Here is a 19,732-nt window from a genome sequence, read left to right as displayed (position 1 = left end):
AGGCCCAGGGTCAGCTCTCCAGCACCACTCGGAGCCAGGACTCCTCGCCCCGGCTGGGCTGGGGGTCCGTCTGGTTGTGTACCTGTAGGGGCTGGTGCCGAGCCTGGCCGCTGGGAGCCCATTCCGAGTGGGCTCAGGAGAAAACCAGGTCTCTGTCACATGGCTGACCCTCGCCCCTGTAGCCCTGGGGCCTGGGGCCAGGTCAGGGGCCGCTGGTTCGGATGGGCTTTTCCAAAGTGACAGCTGAGCACTTTCTGCCTGAGCCCTTGCTCACGCTGTTCTCTTGAACACCCTCCTTTCTCTGCTCAGAAAACTCCTGTTCACCTTTCCAGCTCAGGCCCAGGCTAGGCAGCTAGTCTCCTGTTCAAATTCTTTAGCCCTTCTGGTGACATGTCCCTCTGTGCCTGCCACCCCACCATGAGCCTCAGGACTCTACCCCCACTGGTCAGGGCCCATTCCATGCGGGCCTGAGCAGTCCCAGCAGACAGAATAAAGACAAGACAGACTGAGGTATAGTTCAAAGGTTGCTATCTTTTTTGGTTTCCTTTTTTGCTTTTGTAAAGAAAAATAAGATTGTGTTTTTTGTTTGGAAGAAAACATAAGTACGCCCCCTCCCTGCCCAGCCTCCCCCAGCCCCTGGGGGTGCTGGGCCCGCTGGGCAGGGGCAGGAGAGGTCAGGTGGCCGGGCCCCAAGGGAGAGGAGCCGGCACTCGGTGTGAGGGCTCCTCAGAGCCAGAGAGGAAGGGCATTTGGGAATGGAGTTTGGCTTTGTCAGGCAAAACACAAAATTAAAAAACTCGACACACATGCCCACTATACAAACAGGGACCAAAAGGCACCCCCTCCGAGTTGGAACCCTCTCTGGCAGTTGGACGCAGGGTCCTGGTATGGCCCCTGGCCCCCCAGTTCCCCAGGTCCTGGGGAGGGGGGCAGGGCAGCAAACAGTAGCTCAGGACAGGAGTAGGGGAAAGAGGAGAGAGAGGAAGTCAGAGCAATCTCCTTCCCCATATGGTAAAAACAATTACTGAAAAAGCACCCAAAGCTTAAAAAAACTAAATCTCCCTGGCAGGGAGGACTGGGGGCATCCTGCTCATCAGCACAATGCCTTACCTGGCAAAAATGTGTAGAAAAATAAAATTAAACTTTATCCCTGAATGACAGAGTGAAGGCCCTTTCCTCCTGACCTCATGACCCTCCCCCCAATGAGTCTCAGAATTCACCGAGGCAGCCAATTCCTCCCCATGTGGCACCAACACGTGCAATGACATGCGTGTGCGCGCGCGCGCGCGCGCGCGCGCGCACACACGCGCTGCCTGTACCTGTGCCCAAGGCCCAGGGCAGCAGGGACTGGGGGCTCTCACACTCACAGCACACGCAGTCTCTCAGCCCTCACTGCATCGGAGAGTCTCCGTGCCAGCCTCATCTGGGGGCAGGATGGGACCCCAGCGCAAGGACGGATGGGGGAACCCGCAATATAGGTCAGAAGGAAGGGCAGTGGCAGGGACCGAGGGCAGTGGGGTAGGAAAGAAAGCCAGCCAAGGTGGCCTGGAGACAGAGGTCATGCTGAGCCCGCGGTGACAGCAGAATGAGAGAGGAAAGCGGGGCCTCTGCAGCTGAAAGGAGCCAGCTGCACAGGGGGCGGGGACAGCGGCCAGTCTCATCTGAGACCTACAGGCCACCCCGGGCCTGTCCCGCAGCACAATGCAGGCCGAGGGGTCAAGCGAGGCCCCTGTGGGCAGCATGAGGGAGGGGCTCAGGAGCACAGACCTGGAGACAGGGCAGGGTGGGTCCTGGGTAGTGTCTCAGGGTAACGGGGCTGCTGCCTGGGAAGGTCATCAGAGGTAATAAAACAGGGGTGCATGTAAGCAGAAGGGAGCCTGGGGTGAGTGCTTACACTAGCCTGAAGGCCCAGCTGGGCCCCTGAGACCCAGGAGCTCTGAGGACCCCTGGGCAGGGGACGCCAGGCACCCACCTACCCACCTGGGAGAGCCAGACGGCAGGCCTGGCCCAGAGCCGACAGGAAGGGGCAAGACAGGGGCAGAAGATGTCGGTTTTCAAGGGGGCCTGCCCAAGGGAGGTCTGCTCTCCACCGGGCAGGGTCGAGGACGGGTGACGCAGGGACCATCCCTCCCTCCTCCCTCAGGGAGCCTGAGGCAGCCCGGCGGGACAGGGGAGTACAGTACAGAGATGTGATCACAGCCCGCGGGCGCGGGGTCAGGAGGCAGCCTGCCTCCTGCTGCAGTTACAGTAGTAGTGGCATTCCTGCCAGGCAGGGCTGGACGGTGGGGAGGGGACCCCAGGGTCGGGGATCCCTGGCTTTGGGATCAGAGTGTCAGCACCAACACACAACCAATGTCAGCCAAGGAGATGGGCAGGGAGGAGGGTGACCCCACAGACCACGCTCGGCCCTGCCGAGTGACAGGTGAGGAGGAGAAGGCGTCCCAAGGATGGGACTCAATCCAGCGAGGTCAGGGGCCCTGGGGAAGAGGGCGGGGGCGGCAGCCCTCGGGGAGGGCTTTGAGGCCGGCAGTGGTGGAAGCAGCATGCCCCTGGGCGTGCCCTCCGAGACTCTCCGGGCAGCGGGTCAGCGCAGGCTCTGGTACAGGTAGGCCGAGGTGAAGAGGGCATTGGCAGCCAAGCTCACAGCCAGGAGACCCCGGACCAGGGCGGGGCCGAAAAGACCTGCCAGAGATGAAAGATCCAGTCAAAGGCCAAAGGTCACAAGAGGAACCTGTGGGTAGGACTGCAGAGCGGCTAGCCCAGCCCACCAGAGATGCAGCTATGGGGGCCGGCCCACTGGTGTAGTGCTTAAGTTCACGTGCTCTGCTTTGGGAGCCAGGGGTTCACAGGTTCGGATTCTGAGCGTGGACCTAAGCACTGCTTGTCAAGCCATGCTATGGCAGGCGTCCCACGTATAAATCAGAGGAAGATGGGCACGGATGTTAGCCCAGGGCCAATCTTCCTCACCAAAAAAAAAAAAAAAGAAGAAGAAAAGAAAAAGAAAAAAAGAGAGATGTGTGCAGCTATGGGGCCTCACCTGGGCTGAGGCCCTGTGCCCAAGGGCTCTCCTGGGCTGAGGCCCCACCCTAGTTCTTTTCTGGCACCCAGAGGCCTCCCCACCAGGAAAGACCCGTAAACTTGGGGTTCCTTGGTCGAGTCCTGCCTCTCTGAAGGTGCCTCCTTTCCTGAGCTCGTGCCACCAGGCAGGTACTGGGCTGGGAGTCATGGGCTTGTCCCTTGGTGATGGGGGTGGGGGTGTGTGACACCCACTTTACAGATAGGAAACGGGGGCTTTAGGGGGTGAGAACCCTGCCCAGGGCTAAGAGAAAATCAGCTGCTGACTAGGGTCCCCCATCCCAAGTCTGTGCTCTGGCCACGGCCTCGATGGTGCCACGTCACACCCGCCAGACGTGGCCTGATTTGAGGGTAGTCCCCATTTCCAGTCAGCTCACAACGATCTTTCCAGGAGAACTCCCTGCGTGCTGGGCCATCCATCTTCACTGACTCATAGCCCCCACGCTCTGGGAGGGCCCCGGGGGCTGACATCAAGGCTCAGCACATGCTGTGCTTCACACAGAACCAGGGTTTGACCTCACCCTCGCCCCGCAGCCTGCAAGCAGAGGAGCTGGATCTGAACCCAGGCAGCTCGGCGCCCAGGGCGGGCCTGCAGCCCCTGTGCTAGGGCCCCAGTGCACCCAGGATCTCCAGGCCATGCCCTCCCAGGGACATTTCTGTGATGGTGGAAGTGTTCCGTGTCGGTGCTGTCTGCTAGAGCAGTCACAGGCCAGCCGGGGCAACAGAGCACTTGAAACATGGCTGGTGCAGCTGAGAAACTGCATCCTTACTGCTATTAAATTTTAATTCTGTTAAACTGAAGTAGCTGCCTGTGGTCAGAGGCCGTGGTAATAGCGCAGATCCAGACCCTAATCCCAGGCTGGGAAAGCTCTCTGCTGAGTCACAGTCTGGGTCCAGAAGGCGCTGGGTGGGTTATTTAACCATCCTCCGTCACTCAAGGGCCCTTGAGGGGTCTTCCTCTGTCAGGGTCCCAGACAGACTAGGAGGTGATGGGGGCTGCAGCCTCACAGCCCCCAGGCTGCCCTGCCCTCCTCCCCCACACCAGGGAGCAGACCTCTCCAGGCAGCGGCCTCCTCTGCACACCCTCTGGTGGTGGTGTCCACCACACAGGTGGATGACTGGGACGAGTCGTCCTCTTTCTTGATGGAGTGGGTGCTGCAGGGGCTGCCTCGTTCTGGCATTGACCTCATGTCTGCAGAGAGAAGGGGTGTCTCAGCGGCTGCTCACATCTCACCCCCAGGGACAGATGTGGGGCAGCTCCACCTCCAATCCCAGAACAGTCCTCGGAAGTGCAGCCCTGCCTGTCCCAACCCGCTTACCCCACCCTGGGCAGTGGGAGGCCAGGTCCTCATTCAGATCCTGGCTGCGTAGCTGCCTGTGAAGGGAGCTGGTTTTAGATTAGCAGCAGCAAATTCAAACGCCGGCAGGCGCTGGCAGAGGACGGCCACAAGTAAGGATCTGGAAGGGGCAGGTCAACGCGGCAGGGAGCAGCAGAGGCTGGGATGGGGGACCCCAACCTGCCCTTCTACCTGTCTGGCCAGTATTCAGGCCCAGTGCGGCCAGATCTTCTGACATCATAAAAGATTCAGGAAATCCACACATTCACGTAAAAGTTTTAGATTTTAAAGGTTGAGGCATAATTTAAAAAAGCTTTGCAGGGCCGGCCCCGTGGCTTAGCGGTTAAGTGCGCGCGCTCTGCTGCTGGCGGCCCGGGTTCGGATCCCGGGCGCGCACAGACGCACCGCTTCTCCGGCCATGCTGGGGCTGCGTCCCACATACAGCAACTAGAAGGCTGTGCAACTATGACATACAACTATCTACTGGGGCTTTGGGGGGAAAATAAATAAATAAATAAAATCTTTCAAAAAAAATAAATAAATAAAAAAAAATAAAAAAGCTTTGCAGAACAACACCATTTGAGCAAAACAACAATATCCATGACCAGGGGCTGGCCCGGTGGCATAGTGGTTAAGTTCGCATGCTCTGCTTCAGCGGCCTGGGGTTCGTGGGTTCGGATCACAGGCACAGACCTACACGCTGCTCATCAAGCCATGCTGTGGTGGTGTCCCACATACAAAATAGGGGAAGATTGGCATAGATGTTAGCTCAGGAACAATCTTCCTCACCAAAAACAAAACAAAACAAAAATCCATGACCAGACACAGCCTGGCAGTGCATGATGTCTTTCTGATCCATCCCAAGGAAAAGAGTACCCTCAAGGTCAATCGCAAAGGAAGAAAATAGAATCAGCCAACAGAGAGCAATGTCCTGGAGGGTTCAAGGTCACCAGGAGCCAAGCCAGGTGTGTCTGGAACTTGGGAGAGTAGCCACACAAACAGATCAGAGCAAGGATGGGCCCTGTGCAGCCTCTCAACAGTGTCCCCACAGTTGTACACCGTGGGCCGAGGCCACGGTGCTCCCACAGCCCCGCCAGGCGGTCCTGCCTCCCAGGAGGGCGGTCAGAGGCCGTACCCACAGTGTGCTTCCTGTCCCGCGCTGGCTGCCTCTGGGGTGGCTCGAGGGTGAAGAGGCTGCCGTTGTGGGGCGAGTGTTCCTCAGAGCTGCTGGGGGTGTTGGGGGCTTCCCCGGGGGGCGACGGGAACAGCAGCAGCTTCTGCCCCTTCAGGTTGAGCCGGGCAGGGCTGATGAGAGGTCTGCGGTGGCGCAGAGAGCCAGCACTGGAGGCCACCGAGCCGGCCACGGAGGGCGCGGGGGAAGGGAGCGGGGAGGAGGGGCAGCTGCTGGACAGCAGAGAGAAGTAATCTGGAGGGCAGAGGACGAGGAAGGTATGAACGTTTGCTGCAGTAACACCCGCTACCTCTTCTGTTCCTGCTGCTCCTCCTCTATAACCAGGAAGAAAGCAAGGCTGTGCAGACACAGGGGACAGGGGAACCCTGCTGGGAAGTGAGGAAGGAGGGGCCCTGAGGGACAGGAGAGAATCACGGAGCCTCAGCCATGTCCCCTCTGTCCTCCGCACCCCGATTTCTATCCAAAGCCCCCGGTACCTCCCCTAGCCGAAGCAAGGCCAGGAGGGAACACACTCTTGAGACTTAAGGTCAACCTTCCCAAGCCCCACTGACAGCAGGATCCTGAGTGCGCTCTCTCTGTCAGTGGTCACTGACAAGCTCGACAGCAGTATATCTAATCCTAGTAACGATCACACCCATTTCACAGAAGAGGAAACTGAGGCACAGGGCTGTCAGTCACTTGCCCAGCCAGGGCTGCACAGCTGGGAGGCACAGGGCTGGGATTTGAAGGAAGATCTGTCTGACCCCAAAGCTCACGCCTAACCACTCTGCATCCTACCCCACACACGCTCTGCAAACCCTGGTCCACACTGACCCCCAAAAGCGGTTCCTGTCACTCCTCTTGGCTCTCTCTTCTCACCTGAAACAGGAATCTCCCCAGATCGAGACACCTGAGATGGTGGGCGGCTCCCACTGAACAGATACCCTGAGTCTGGAGAGGAAAGAGAAAGGTGACATGGGTCAGGCCTACAGGGGCGAGTGCACCCACCCTCTCTGTCATTCCCCCCTCTGCCCCCACCCCCCACGACCTGCTCTGCTGAACCCCACCTTTGTCATTCATGTCACGTTTTCACAAAAACACAGGCTCTCAACTGACTCCTCAACCCACCATCTGAGGACGCTGGGCCCACTCCCATTTCGCAGATAAAGAAACCGAAACCCACAGCAGGCCATACGTGAGAAGAGTTGGCACCCAGATCAAGTCTCCAACTCCTCGACTCCTCATTCTTGGCCCTTGTCTCCCCACGAGGCCCCACCTCTTCAGCCATCTTGAGACCTGCCTCCTCCTAACCCCGGTCGCCTGACCCCCTGCGCTGGACCTCAGGGAGCACTGAGCACGCTGCCTTCTCCTCAGTTACTGCACCCCACGGGCAGGGACTCCATCTCACATGCCCTGTGTTCCCCCCAGTGCCCAGCTGAGAGCTGAGCATGGAAAGATCTGGCGACTGCTATGTACCCTGTCATGGGCGGCTGCTGCTCCACCACCTGTGGGGCTCTGAGGCTCCACTGGTGACAGTGAACTGCCTACCCCTTCCCCCCACCAGGCCCGGGGACACAGACCCAGGTCAATCCGCGTGACTGGGTAAGGGTGGCCACACAGCCCAAGCACAGCCGGAGTCCTTCCAAGAACCTGCTCTGTGGGTGCTGGGATGGGGGTCTTCCCACTGGGTGTGAGCTGTGGGGACACAGGGACGAGGTCTGCAGCAGAGGAGCAGAGGCGAGTAGAGCTGAGAGAGAGAGAGACCCAGGAAGAAGGAACCTGGCACAGTGCCTGAGCCCAGACCACCAGGGCCTCCTGATTACATGAGCCAAGGACGTGCAAAAACTCATCCTGGACCCCTGGCAATGGAGACCAGGATCTCCCCATCACCCGACATTCTGAGACCAGCCTGCACCCACAGAACTGCCTGCCACCCTCGGGGTGGGGCCACTCCTGAGCCCTTGCCTCCAGCCCCGAAGGGCGACAAGGAGACTGCCTGTCGTCTGCAGTGGGTGGCAGACCCTGCCCCAAAGGCATGAACTGACTCTGGGATCGCCCTCCTCCTCTCCCAAGGGGCTTGAAATGGAAGCCCCTCAGCCCGGCCACCCTGGTCAGCGTGCACAGCAAGTCCTCCCGGGAGTGTTCGGGCCAGGGAAGGGCTGCTCCTGGCCACGTCCTGCTGGGCTCCTGGCATCCTCAGCAGTCTGCCCTCCTCTACCCCAAGTTCCACAGGAAACAGAGGAGGACGTCTCTGGTAGGGGTAAGCAAACCATCCTAACATCAGCTCGGGGCATGAGCAAGTGGCTGGGCCTTTAACCACCCTGGAGCAGCCAGGCCTCTGGTTGTTGCTGTTATCGGTATTCCCCATCCCACAACAATAACAGCAGCCATGTTTGCTGAGGGCCCTCTTCTAGAAGCTTCCCTGACGTGGACTCATGTCATGCCCACCACAGCCCCGAGGCATAGCTGCCCCATTTTAGAGGCGATTAGGGTGCAGGGAGATGCACGTACCCACCCAAGGTCATGGAGTGAGGGGCCCTGCTCGGCCGCTGCCAGCGGACACGGCGGTTCCCGGCACTTTTGTTTCCTGCGTATAGTCTTCAAGACAACCCTACCAAGTGTGTATTACTAGCCCCACTTACAGATGGGGAAAGGGAGGCACCGAGAGGTAAGTCTGAGCTCCCCCCATTTCGCCTCCATCAAACTGAGTGGGGTTTTCTCCAGAGGGAGGGTGGGTGGCAGTGGAGAGCCCAGGTTGTTTCTCAACCCTACATTTGCCTTACAGGGAACATGGGGAGCAGAAATGCTCCCTTTGGAGGTCAAGTCCCTGCCTTTCACCCCGCAGGACTATTAACGCACATCATTTCTTCTTTTTTTTTGTGAGGAAGCTTGGCCGTGAGCTAATGTCCATTGCCAATCCTCCTCTTTTTGCTGAGGAAGATTGGCCCTGGGCCGGCCCCGTGGCGTAGTGGTTAAGTGCGCGTGCTCCGCTGCTGGTGGCCCCGGTTCGGATCCTGGGCGCGCACCACCGCATAGCTTCTCTGGCCACGCTAAGGCCGCGTCCCACATACAGCAACTAGAAGGATGTGCAGCTATGACACACAACTACCTACTGGAGCTTTGGGGGGTGGGGGAAGATTGGCCCTAAGCTAACATCTGTGCCCATCTTCCTCTATTTTGTATACGGGATGCCTCCACAGCATGGCCTGATGAGTGGTGCCTCGGTCTGCGCCAGCGATCTGAACCTGTGAACCCCGGGCCACCAAAGCAGGGCGTGCGAACTTAACCACTACACCACTGGGCTGGCCCCAAGTCATTTCAATTTTTAAAGAACAAAGCAAGAGGCAACGCTCCCTGTCTAGTCTGCACCCCTTTCTCCCCAAGACGGCCATCAACAGGCTCTGGTAGGGTCTGCACCCGAGCCCGTCCTGCAGAGGCCCGGGAGCTTGGGCCCCTGCCCCCACTGGCCCACCCCCACCCTGAGGGCCTGACATCCTGTCCCTGGCTCCTGGTGGGGAGCTCCAGAGAACACTCTTTTGGGGAAGGGCCCAGCCGCTGGGCTTCCCAGGTTCCCGTGTCCATGGCATTCCATGGTCCCCCTGCTCCCACTGCTGTTCAGGAAGAGCCCACAGTGGCCCCGTCAGCCCCAGGGCCTGAGCTGGGCCAGGGCTTGGCTGTGACTCTCCCGAAGGCAGGGGCTCACGAACTCTGCTGAGTAACAATTCCCGGCAGGGGGCAGGCAGCAGCCCTTTCCCCCAGCAACCTGGCTCACGTTTGGTTACACAGAGACATCTGGAGTACATATCTCTGTACGTGGGGCATGACACCGTCAATCCCACCCTCGGACCCTCTCCACCGCTCAGCTCAAACGCTGTGTCCCCCAGTGAGCCGTCCCTCCTGCAGTGTCACCCCCCAACCCAGGAGGACCCCTGATTGCACACAACAGGACTAGAAGAAGCCTGAGCTGGGCTCAAACGCCACGTCCTAGCAGCAGCGGGTCCCTGGGCAAGTCTGGGAAGGAAACCAGGACTCACTGGGGCATCTGACTGGAGCTGGAGCCCCCGCCCGGCGGAGCTGTTGAGGGGCTTAAATGAGACACTGTATGTTAGCAAGCTCCGTTTACCAAGAAGCCGCCCACGTTCTTAGCAGATGGGATCTTGCCTCGTAGCCCCCAGCCCCCAGGCCACACCACCGAGGGGGAGGCAAACCCAGTCAGTCCACGCCACACCAGGTGGCTTCCCAAAGGGATGCGGGTCACCACGGAACACTCGCGGGGCTCCAAGTAGGTGACATTGGATCTGATTTACAAATGACCTCCCAGGAAGATCCTGCTGGGAAAGGTGAGGGAGGAGAGAAAGTCTCTCGTGACAGGGACCAGGTCTGAGTCACACTAGGGCCCACGTGCAGCAAGTCCTCAATAAATGCGACTGACCTGAACCGAATCCCTGCCCTCTGGACTACACAGAGAGGCCGGGGCAAATTTTCTAGCTCCCTCAGTCTCAAAACAGCAGCAGTAATAATAACAGTAAGAATGGTGGTAAAACACAATCCCCAACAAGCGTGAACACTTACTGAGCACCCATTGGATACACTTCAAATACATCATCTCCTTTAACCCGCACAACCACCATGGGTGGGTTCTACTAGCAGCCTCATTTTTTTGGAGGCAAATTGAGGCTCAGAGTGGTTAAGTCCCTTGGCTAAGGGCAGCTACTGAGTGGACGTACCAGGATTTGAACCCAGTTCCACCCATCTGTACAGCAGGAGCTCTAACCACTCTCCTGCACACCTGCCACCTTGTACTCGGCCAGAGTCCGTGTGCCCAGCTGCCCCCAGCCCTGCTCCGTCTGCTGATGCCCGAACGCCTTACCTGCTCGAGTCAGAGAGGGTATGGTTCCCAGCGAGAGGGCCCGGCTGAGGCGGCCTGGCAGTGAGGAGGGTGAGGCCCGGCGGGGAGACCGGAACAGCTGCTGGTTGGCGAGTGGCAAGAAGCCGGGCGGGGTGGGGATGAACAGAGATGGCGAAGAGCCTGCGACACTCGGGCAGGGGATGGCCAGGCTGGGGCTAGTGGGGAAAAGGCTGGCAGAGTCTCCGAGGAAGTACCTGCAAGAGCCCGTCGGGCACGAGAGAGAGGAGGCGGTCACCCTGGAGGGCTCTGGGGGTGCTCTGGGGGTGCCCAGCCCCTCTCCCCCAGTGCAAGGTGCGGCCTGAGTCGGGGTCCCCGAGGAGGCGTGTGTTAGTGGAAGCAGAAAAGCAGTCCGACCACATTTACGCCATTAGGAGCGGGTGGCTGGGAGGTGCCAGCGTGCCCACCCCTCCCGGCATGCCCCCTCCGATCCCCCACAGCCTCACAGCAAACTAGTTCCACTACTGAGTCTCGGTATTAAAGTGACACTGTCGCCCTTGCCAACCTCACACCAACCCTTCGCCTTGAAGCAAAATGCCGGGCCATGCCAGGCACACAGTACAGGCCAATGGCCTTGGGCTCCTCCTTGCCACCTCCTGCTCTGGGCCCAGAGCCTCCTGACACAGCGGCCAGCTCAGGGAGCCCCCTGCTCCCCAGGGCCCGACTCTGGAGTCCCACTGCTGCTCTCTGGTCTCAGACACAGGACACTCCTCTAAAGCCCCTTGCAGAGCAGAGGGGGAGGCGGCCAGGCTTGGGAATCCCCAGGAAGAGGCTCTCACAGGACACAAGTCAGACCCAAACTTAGAAAAGACCTTTAAACGACCGCGAGGCTGCCGGAAAGACGGAAGGTGACAGTGTCTCTTTAACTCGAGAATGGTACAAATCACACCACAGGACCTGGCGGCCCCAAGCCAGAATGTCAACCATGCTTCTGATTAAGGCACCTGATTACAGAGGGTGGGGGGCAGAGGCAGTTAATCCATTAGTCTGCCATCTGGACAGAGGTGCGGAGGTCCAGCCTTACCTCGGTCCCAAGGGACAAATGGGCCCATGGACAATGTGCCGACGCCGGGCAGGCTGGCTCAGGCCCTGCAGCAGAGCTGGGGGCCGGCTAGGGTACCCACCCATGCCCATCACCACCAAACGCTTGGGGCACCACTAGCCAAGCTACACTCGACCAATTTCCTGGCTGTTTTTCATCCCCACCCCTCACTTTATAAACAAGTCTTATGAGGGAAGTGTGGGGTCAGCTGTTGCCTTCCTGGAAATCATGTGACCTTTTTAATACCTTTCAAAGCACCAGGAGGTAACCTGGACTTCAGAAGCAAAGGTGGGGCCCAGTGTTTGGAGAACATGGGTAAATCAAGGCAGGAGCTCACTAAGTGAATCTGCAGAAAGATCTGGTCAAGCTGGCTGGCTCCAGGATGGACGTGCCCAAACTCCACCCACTGTCCTGTCCTGCCCGAACCTGTTTGACACTCTCCTCCTTGCCCCTAAGACGCCAGGGTAAGGTTCTGCCTCTCAACAGAAGATACGACCTTGTGCTGTCATTTCAAAATCGCAGTACCATCCAGCAGGGCGGGTCACTACCTTGGGGGATGGCCTGAGGTGGGGGGACACTGCAGGGGCAGTGAGGGCACGCTGGGACCTTTGGCCAACTTGCTCCGATCACGCTCGAAGCTCTGTCCTCCGCTGGGGCCCGCACCTCCTAGAGGACTGAGTCTTGTCGGGCGAAGCAGCAGCCTGACAAGAACAGGGGATGCCCAGGCCCTTCCAGCAGACGGCAGCAGGACTCTGCGCTGGGCTTCCTGTGCCCACCCCCCGAGGCAGCCCACAGGCAAGGCTAGGAGTCGCAAGGGCGACCCTGCTAACCAGCAGTGAGGGGGGCGGGTCCAAGTCAGGCTGCGGGTCTCAGAGATGGTCAGCTGGCTGGGTCTTGCCAACTCTCTCCCACTTTTCCCAGATCCTGCTCACAGCTGGGGCCGCCCCAGTGCTTAGGGCCTGAGTCGCTCATCCGTCTGGCACAGGTGCTGTTCCCATCTCTGATGCCATAAAAAATGCTGGCACTGGGGGGAGACAGTTCTTGGTCTGACCCCTCTCACTGTGACATCACTCAACTAGCGGATCCTCGCAAAGCGCCAAGTGTGAGCTTTCCACGGCTCTGTGGAAGATGGTCCCCTGGGAGCCTCCAGTTAAAGGCTCCAATCTCCGCCAGGCTGGAGAGCTTCAAAGGTACCGACGCTTCCTTTGGCGAGGGCCCCCTGACCGCCCCGCGCCCTCAAATCCCGTTTCAGACAGGCACTCAGCCCAAAATCAAGTTTGTACGTCCACCGGGGAAAAGGGGTGCTGGGGAGGGGTCGGGCCATGGGACTGTGTCCCAGCTGACACAAAGGACGTTTGGTCTTTTTCAACCCAACACCAGTCCAAGCTGGGAGTGGAAGGAGAGCGAGGCCTACACTTGCAGCAGTTTATTGAGATGGGGAAAATACGACACAGGGGGCACGCAAAGACAGCTGGGCCCTGAGCCATTTGGGGTCCACGTCACCAGCTCCCAAACCTGACTCTTGTGGGCACGTCTGTCCCCTAAAATCCCCCGCCCCCGGCACAGAAGCCTCTGAAGGAACGTGAAAGAAAAAACAAAAAAGACGCAGTGCCTGACGCCCACCGGTAAAAGCAGGACCCCGGAGGCATTTATTGAAAATACAGCATTAAAAACACGCCGTCTACGGCCAGGAGTCATGGTTACAGCGAGCGGAGGGTCACTAGACAATCATCCAGTTCTACTACACGGGCAGGGACGAGAGACTCAGCAACAGTCCCAGGGACACAGCTCCTCCTGGGCGGGGGCGTCGAGGCGGTTTGCTCCTGGGCAAGTGAGGGAGGAGCTGCTCGGCCCGGGGTGGGGACCCCAGGCCTGGAGGGAGAAGACAGCCACGTGGACCTCCCTCACGTCTCACGGTCACCCCAACCCCAGATGCTCTGACGGTCGTCCCCAGTGGAGGGGAGATCCCTGGTGGGGTGACACATTCCCAGTTAATAAGCCATGATCCCAGTGGTGCCTGCACTTCCTCATTGTTGCCAGTAACATCAGAAGGTGCTGGAATATGCTCCAAGTAATGAAACTTTAAAGGACAGATGGGTAATTTTAAAAAGTCACACAAAACTCTAAAAAGGCCAGGACGCCTTCCTCTGACGAGGTTCATCTCGTGAGGGTGTCTCTCCATCCCCACTGGAGGGCAGGGAGGACATCTGCTCAGCTGGGGCTCCCAGCCAGCAAGAGAGCTGGTTACGGTTATTATAAATAATTTAACTTAAATACATACATACACACAGATGTCTGACTTCTACTCAATGCCAAGAAAAGGAGTAATTAGCATCACGCTGTCAGTTTCCTCGAGAACAGGAGATTCTAGATACAAAGGCATGCACCGCCAACAGACTGCTGGTGCTCCACCTGGTACCTGCGCCTCCCCTCCCCTCAGGCAGGCTGACTGGGGGCGGAGGGAAGGCAGCGTCTCCCCACCCTGCACAGACAGGCTTGCTCCAGGCTAAGCTGTCCCCCACCCCTCCTCCCGTCTCCCCAGTGGTTTTCCACCTCCCCCTCCACACAGAACCAGCTGAGCCCCCAAAGCTAATGGGGGGACGCTCCTGACACAGGGGTCTCCACACACGGACGCCAAGCAGGCAGAGGCTGCCACCCAATCAGGCGAGCAGGTGACAGTGGGGCTCGGGCACGACTCTTGAGCTCTTTAGGGGGCTCTACGAGGGGCCTGACCAGGGCACTCGCTCACCTGCCCCCTCAGGCACAGTTAGTTGGTGGCCCCCTGCTCTTGTTGAATGTGACCCTCACACATGTGTAATCTGCTTTTGTCTCCTCTGGGCTCTGACGTGCAGAGCGGAATGGAGGCGTTGGCACACTTGGGGCCACACCTGGAGTGGGGTTTATGCTGAGTGACAAGTGGCAGACACATGGGCTCTGGAGGGAGTGCGAGGCCCACTCTGGGGTTATCAGAGTGCAAAACACCAAGTAAGGGCAGCCTTGGTCCCCTCTCCTGCTGTGGCCCTTGAAGGCAGCCCTAGGCTGAGAACCTCTGCATGTGGAAGGCACCTCGGTTTCCAGAGCAGGTCCACACCAAGGTCAGCAGTCAAGGGCCCTGGAGGGGGGTCCACCTCTCATTTCACAGATGGTAAACCGAGGCTGCAGCCTGGCCAGGAGTAGCAGGTCTGTACCACACATCGGCCTCTTCCCCTGGAGTGGCAACCGGGAGGAGGCAGCCCTGCGTGGGGCTCGGGGTCGGCCACCATCCCTCCACGCCCACCTGACCCAAGCAGAGCGAGGCTGAGGCCCTGGGGGCTCTGTGGCTGCCCCACAGGGGAGTGGAAAGCAGAAGCCTTGGCACCCTCCACGAGGGGCTCCAGGGACCAGGAGGGTGGTAACAGTGACAGGCCAGAGAGGTACAAGGTGATAAATGACTGGTGTCATGGTGGGCCTGTGTGTCCTGGGGCCCTCTACCCTATACTAACCTTGGGCAGTTAGTACTTTTCCCAGACATCACATGGCAGTGAGCGGAAGAAATTGGGGACATCTCGGGCATGGGGGGGGCAGAGCCAATGAGAGCAGTTCTACACTGCTGGCTGGTTAGGGCAGCCCTGGCCCAGGAAGCCTGAACCCCAGCTCCTGCCGTGCACAGGTGGAGGGCTCAGCCATAAGGGTCAGGGGCCTGCCTTTCCAGGGCAGAGCCAGGGGCTTCCCAGGGGAGTGGGCAGAACATGCACGCCCTATTTCTCTATGTGGCCCACAAAATACATGAATAAGGAAAGACTATTCAGACCACCCCAACCTGGGCAAGCTTCCACCACAGCCTGTCTATTAAGAAGGAACTTGCTGACCACAGGAGAAGAGAATTTTTCTACTGTCCACCTTGAGAAGGGCCTCACCCCACAAACACATTGTCAAGGCCAGTCTGGGCCCAAGAACTGTACTTTCCATTCCCAGGGAAGGAGGCTGAGGGAAAATGGGGTCTCAGAGCAGGGAACCGAGCAGTGGACCCAGGGCACAACCCTGCCTCCTTTTGGTTCCACTGTCTCTGGCAGTGCTGGCCAGGCAACAGGCAGGACCAACAGGACAGACCAGAGAGGTGACGTGGGGACAAGGTGGGGGGCTCTGCTCTGGCCCCTGCTCAGCAGCACCTGCCGTGCCAAGCAGCCCGAGTGGTCAGGCCATGCAGCAAGGGCCCAGCCCGCAGCCACTGTCACCAGCCCCTGTGCCAGGGGCTCAGAGATAGGGCAAAGTAGGAGGGGAAACAGACAGCAGGCCCACAACCCTCGTCCAATGGTGTCAGAGGCAGGCTGCGTGGGTGCCGCCTGCATTCGAGTGTTGGGGCAGTGAGGGGGTCTTTGGCCAGAGAGGTGGCGGCAGTGGTGAGCAGCCACAGGGCACTCGGGCAGCGCCGTGGGCTGCGAGATGGCTTGGTGGTGCCGGAAAGGAAAAGAGGGCAGGCCTGAGTCCTTAGGGAAGTGGAGGAGCTGGGCCAGGACCGGAGGTTCTAGGCTGGGCAGGTACGGGAGTGAGGCAGGTAAGAAAGATGCAAGACTGAGGTGCCCTGCTCCAGGCTGGGGGCAAAGCTCTGGGCCTGTCCGTCCGTCTGTCCTCCCCCCACAGTCACTGCTGCTTCTCTGACCTTCGGGGCCGGAACCTCCGTGGGCCCGTCGCCTTCCTCGTGGCCACGGCTGCCGTGAAGCCCACCAGGCAGCACAGGGACGTGGTGCTGAACTTGAGCGTGTCCAGCCAGCCGGGTGAGGTAGCCTGCAGGTACTGCTCAGCCAGGTGCAGCCCCAGCAGCAGGGCCCACAGGCAGGTGGCGAAGGCGTCGATCCTCCGGAGCCTGCTGGGGGGAAGGGGGTGGGGGTGAGGGCCCACTGCAGCAGCAGAAGACCCCTTCCCCTCCTGCCACTTCCTGCCTCAGGAAGGCAGGCTGCAGGCTGCTGCCTGCAGCAGCCCGGCCCTGCTCAGGGACAGAACCCAGAGCCAAGAGGAGGGCACGGGCCTCTGACGCCTGGGGCCAACACTTACACTCCGAGCAGGTGATTCTCCTAAGCTTCAGTGTTCTAGCCTGTACAACGGGGCTAAGAAACCTCCCTCGGTCACTGAGATAATGTGGACACCACTCAGCACAGGGTCTGCAACCACCCAGGGAGGGACAGCAAGGGCCCGAGGGCCCCCCTCCTGACCCTCCCACCAGGAGGCTGGCAGTTATCACCCCTCCAACTCTGCAGACGAGGAGCCTGAGGTGGAGAGAGAGGCGATTTGGCCCCAAGAGCCCAGCACACAGCGGTAAGTGGCGGGCCGGCTCTGAGTGCCGCTGACCCCTCTAAGGCAGGTCATTTGCTCTCCTCTCGCCCGCCAGACTCCCAGCTACCAGAGAAGAAGGACCGCATCTTGTTCCCGCTACACTGCGGAGCTCAGCCCAGGGCTCCACCCCTGAGCACTTTCCTCCACGCAGTCCTGCCCTGCCCGGCCCCACACGCACCTGATGCGGCCAGCCAGCAGCATGGCCAGCAGGCAGGTGAGCAGGCCCAGCGCCACGACGCCCATCTGGTGGCTCTGCCCGAAGGCCCAGGCCTCGTGCAGCTTCTCTGCCGCGTGCTCTGGCAGCAGGCCCAGCAACTGCCGCCAGCCCTCAGCCCCAGGGGTGGTGCCGTTGTCAGGTGTGGCTGAGCCATTGCCACCAGGTGGCAGGGCTGGCGGCAGGGTGGCCTCCGGGGCAAAGGGGTTGCTTGTGCCATACAGTGCAGTGGTCAGAAGGAAGGTGCAGGCCAGGAAGGCGAGGGCACGCAGCACGATGACCTGGACCGGGGCCTTCACCACAGCCGAGCAAAAGCTCTGAGGAAGGAGAGACTGGTGAGAGAGATGGCTAGAGCCACCAACGGCCATTCCCGGTGCCCACTGTGCGCATGGGGATCTGGCCAGGGCCCCAGAGCACTCGCTGAAGATCCTGATGATCAGAGATGCTGTCTTTAGTGGGCCCTAAATTCTGATGCATTCTCGGCCTTGTTTCTAGTTTATCACTGTGTTCCATGGATGTGTTCCACTGATGTGTCCCATTTCTGGGCCTTCACCCCTGCAAGAGTTACTGTGTGGGGAGGGGTATTGCTCTGCCACATTCTTTAAAGAAATCCCTTCGATATTATGGTGACCTATTCTTTCAAATAAATTTCTATCATTTTGTCAAGTGCTCATCAAAAATTCCTATTGTGGGGCTGGCCTTGTGGGGTAGTGGTTAAGTTCATGCGCTCTGCTTCGGTGGCCTGAGGTTCACAGGTTCGGATCCCAGGCACAGACCTACACACCGCTCATCAAGCCATGCTGTGGTGGCATCCCGCATAGAAAATAGAGGAAGACTGGCACAGATGTTAGCTCAGCGACAATCTTCCTCAGCAAAAAGAGGAGGATTGGCGACAGATGTTAGCTCAGGGCCAATCTTCCTCACCGAAAAAAAAAAATCCTATTGTGATTTTAATTGGAATTGTAATAAATATACAGATAACTCTGGCCAAAATTAAGTTAAAAAATACAGCAATAAGTTGCTCAGTCTAGGGAGAAGGAAACCTCTATGGTGGCAAGCAGGAAAACCAAAGGTCACAGTGTCTTGCCATGCAAACACGGGTGTGCGGGCCACTAGTGTGGCCATATGGTCGGGGACCTGGCTGCAGACTGGAAACTGCACACCAACTGGACACAGGGCACATCTGGGGACTCGAGGGGTGCGAATTTCTTTGGAGGGAGATGGTTTTTACTTCTAAATCCACTTGCCACTGTAACATATATATTTTTTTTGTAAGGAACACCGGCCCTGAGCTGACATCTATTGCCAATCCTTCTCTTTTTTTTTTTTCCCTCTTTCTCCCCAAGGCCCCAGTCAGTAGTTGTATGTCATAGTTGCACATCCTTCTAGTTGCTGTATGTGGGCCGCCGCCTCAGCATGGCCAGACAAGCGGTGTGTCAGTGCACGCCCAGGATCTGAACCTGGGCCGCCAGTAGCGGAGTGCGCACACTTAACTGCTACGCCACGGGGCCGGCCCCTAACACATTTTTTTAACCAGATCATTCCATTAATTGAGTACAATCATAAAAATTAATGATAGTTTTTTGGGCCGGCCCCATGGCTTAGCGGTTAAGTGCGCGTGCTCCGCCGCTGGCGGCCCAGGTTCGGATCCCAGACGCACGCCAACGCACCGCTTCTCCGGCCATGCTGAGGCCGAGTCCCACATACAGCAACTAGAGGGGTGTGCAGCTATGACATACAACTATCTACTGGGGCTTTGGGGGGAAAAATAAATAAAATTAAAAAAAAAAAAAAAAATGATAGTTTTAGCCAGACGGTCCTGGGTTCAACTCCTGGTACCACTGCACCCCAGGAGTGTGGCCCTCTGCAACTTAACCTCCCAAGTTGGGCTTCCACGGCTGGAAACGGGAGTCACCACTCCTAGGAGCGCACCTGCCACCAAGGGTGCTCTGATTCGAACACAGGTGTCAGGTAAGTGCCCAGATACAGCAGGGCAACTCAAGCCCTGCTTAAGGACCCAAGTAGCAAATGCATCATGACACCGAACCAGTCTTCTCGGAACACCTGCTTTGGCTGATGACACAAAGGGGCCTGGGGACAGGGTAGGAATGTGGCCCCACTGGAAGGCTGCTGCCCCAGGGAACAGGGTCCCAGCTCTGAAGAGCTACCCTTTGGTCTGGGGCCCAGCCCTCTGTGAGGGGTTTCTGCACAAACTTGAGACGGTGACGCCTTGCTCAGACCTGCATGTGGGTCTGGTCGGCCTCCCGGCGCTGGAATTGGTGGCTGAGCAGCAGGGCGCGCAGCTGGCGGTTCTGGTGCTTGATGTAGTACTCGACGGCGGCCTGGCATGGCCGGCACAGCTTGTACATCTGCTCCAGGTGGTGCCGATACACCTCGATCTCCTCATCGTACCTGCCCTGCAGAGGGGCGGACAGAGGCTCAGGGTCCTCGGGGGGCGACTGAGGCTGCCCGTCTAGTAAGTCGATCCTAGGTTCACTTACAAGTGGGGTGACCATGGGCAAGTTGCCTCCACTATGAACCTGTTCCCTTTGCTGCCCAACAGGACAAACAGCTCACCGCACATGGTGATGTCAGCTGTAAGGGCTGGCCCAGAACCTGGGACACAGGTGACGGGAGACATTCTAGCCAAGTTCTGTTGTTCCACAGGATACACCTG

General features: G+C 58.8%; 1 protein-coding gene across 4 annotated transcripts in view; it reads right to left on the bottom strand.

The window, feature by feature from the left end:
- Nucleotides 1–511: 511 nt before the first annotated feature.
- Nucleotides 512–19,732, bottom strand: part of TMEM201 (transmembrane protein 201) — a 28,327-nt gene continuing 9,106 nt past the window's right edge. For 2 of the 4 annotated variants that reach the window (XM_058552841.1, XM_058552838.1), the window contains 8 exons: nt 19,296–19,472; nt 17,020–17,372; nt 16,171–16,377; nt 10,454–10,686; nt 6,463–6,534; nt 5,548–5,838; nt 4,130–4,267; nt 512–2,682 (listed from right to left, as the gene is read on the bottom strand). In XM_058552841.1, the coding sequence (XP_058408824.1) occupies nt 2,585–2,682; nt 4,130–4,267; nt 5,548–5,838; nt 6,463–6,534; nt 10,454–10,686; nt 16,171–16,377; nt 17,020–17,372; nt 19,296–19,472 (1,569 nt within the window). In that variant the 3' untranslated portion in view covers nt 512–2,584. The remainder of the gene's footprint in view (nt 2,683–4,129; nt 4,268–5,547; nt 5,839–6,462; nt 6,535–10,453; nt 10,687–16,170; nt 16,378–17,019; nt 17,373–19,295; nt 19,473–19,732) is intronic. The other 2 variants (XM_058552837.1, XM_058552839.1) reach the window with 2 other exon arrangements.

Source organism: Diceros bicornis, chromosome 13 (genome assembly GCF_020826845.1).
Source record: "Diceros bicornis minor isolate mBicDic1 chromosome 13, mDicBic1.mat.cur, whole genome shotgun sequence".
Classification (NCBI taxonomy): domain Eukaryota; kingdom Metazoa; phylum Chordata; class Mammalia; order Perissodactyla; family Rhinocerotidae; genus Diceros; species Diceros bicornis.
The sequence above is the reverse complement of the archived record's forward strand: the minus strand, read 5'-3'. Positions and strand labels throughout refer to the sequence as shown.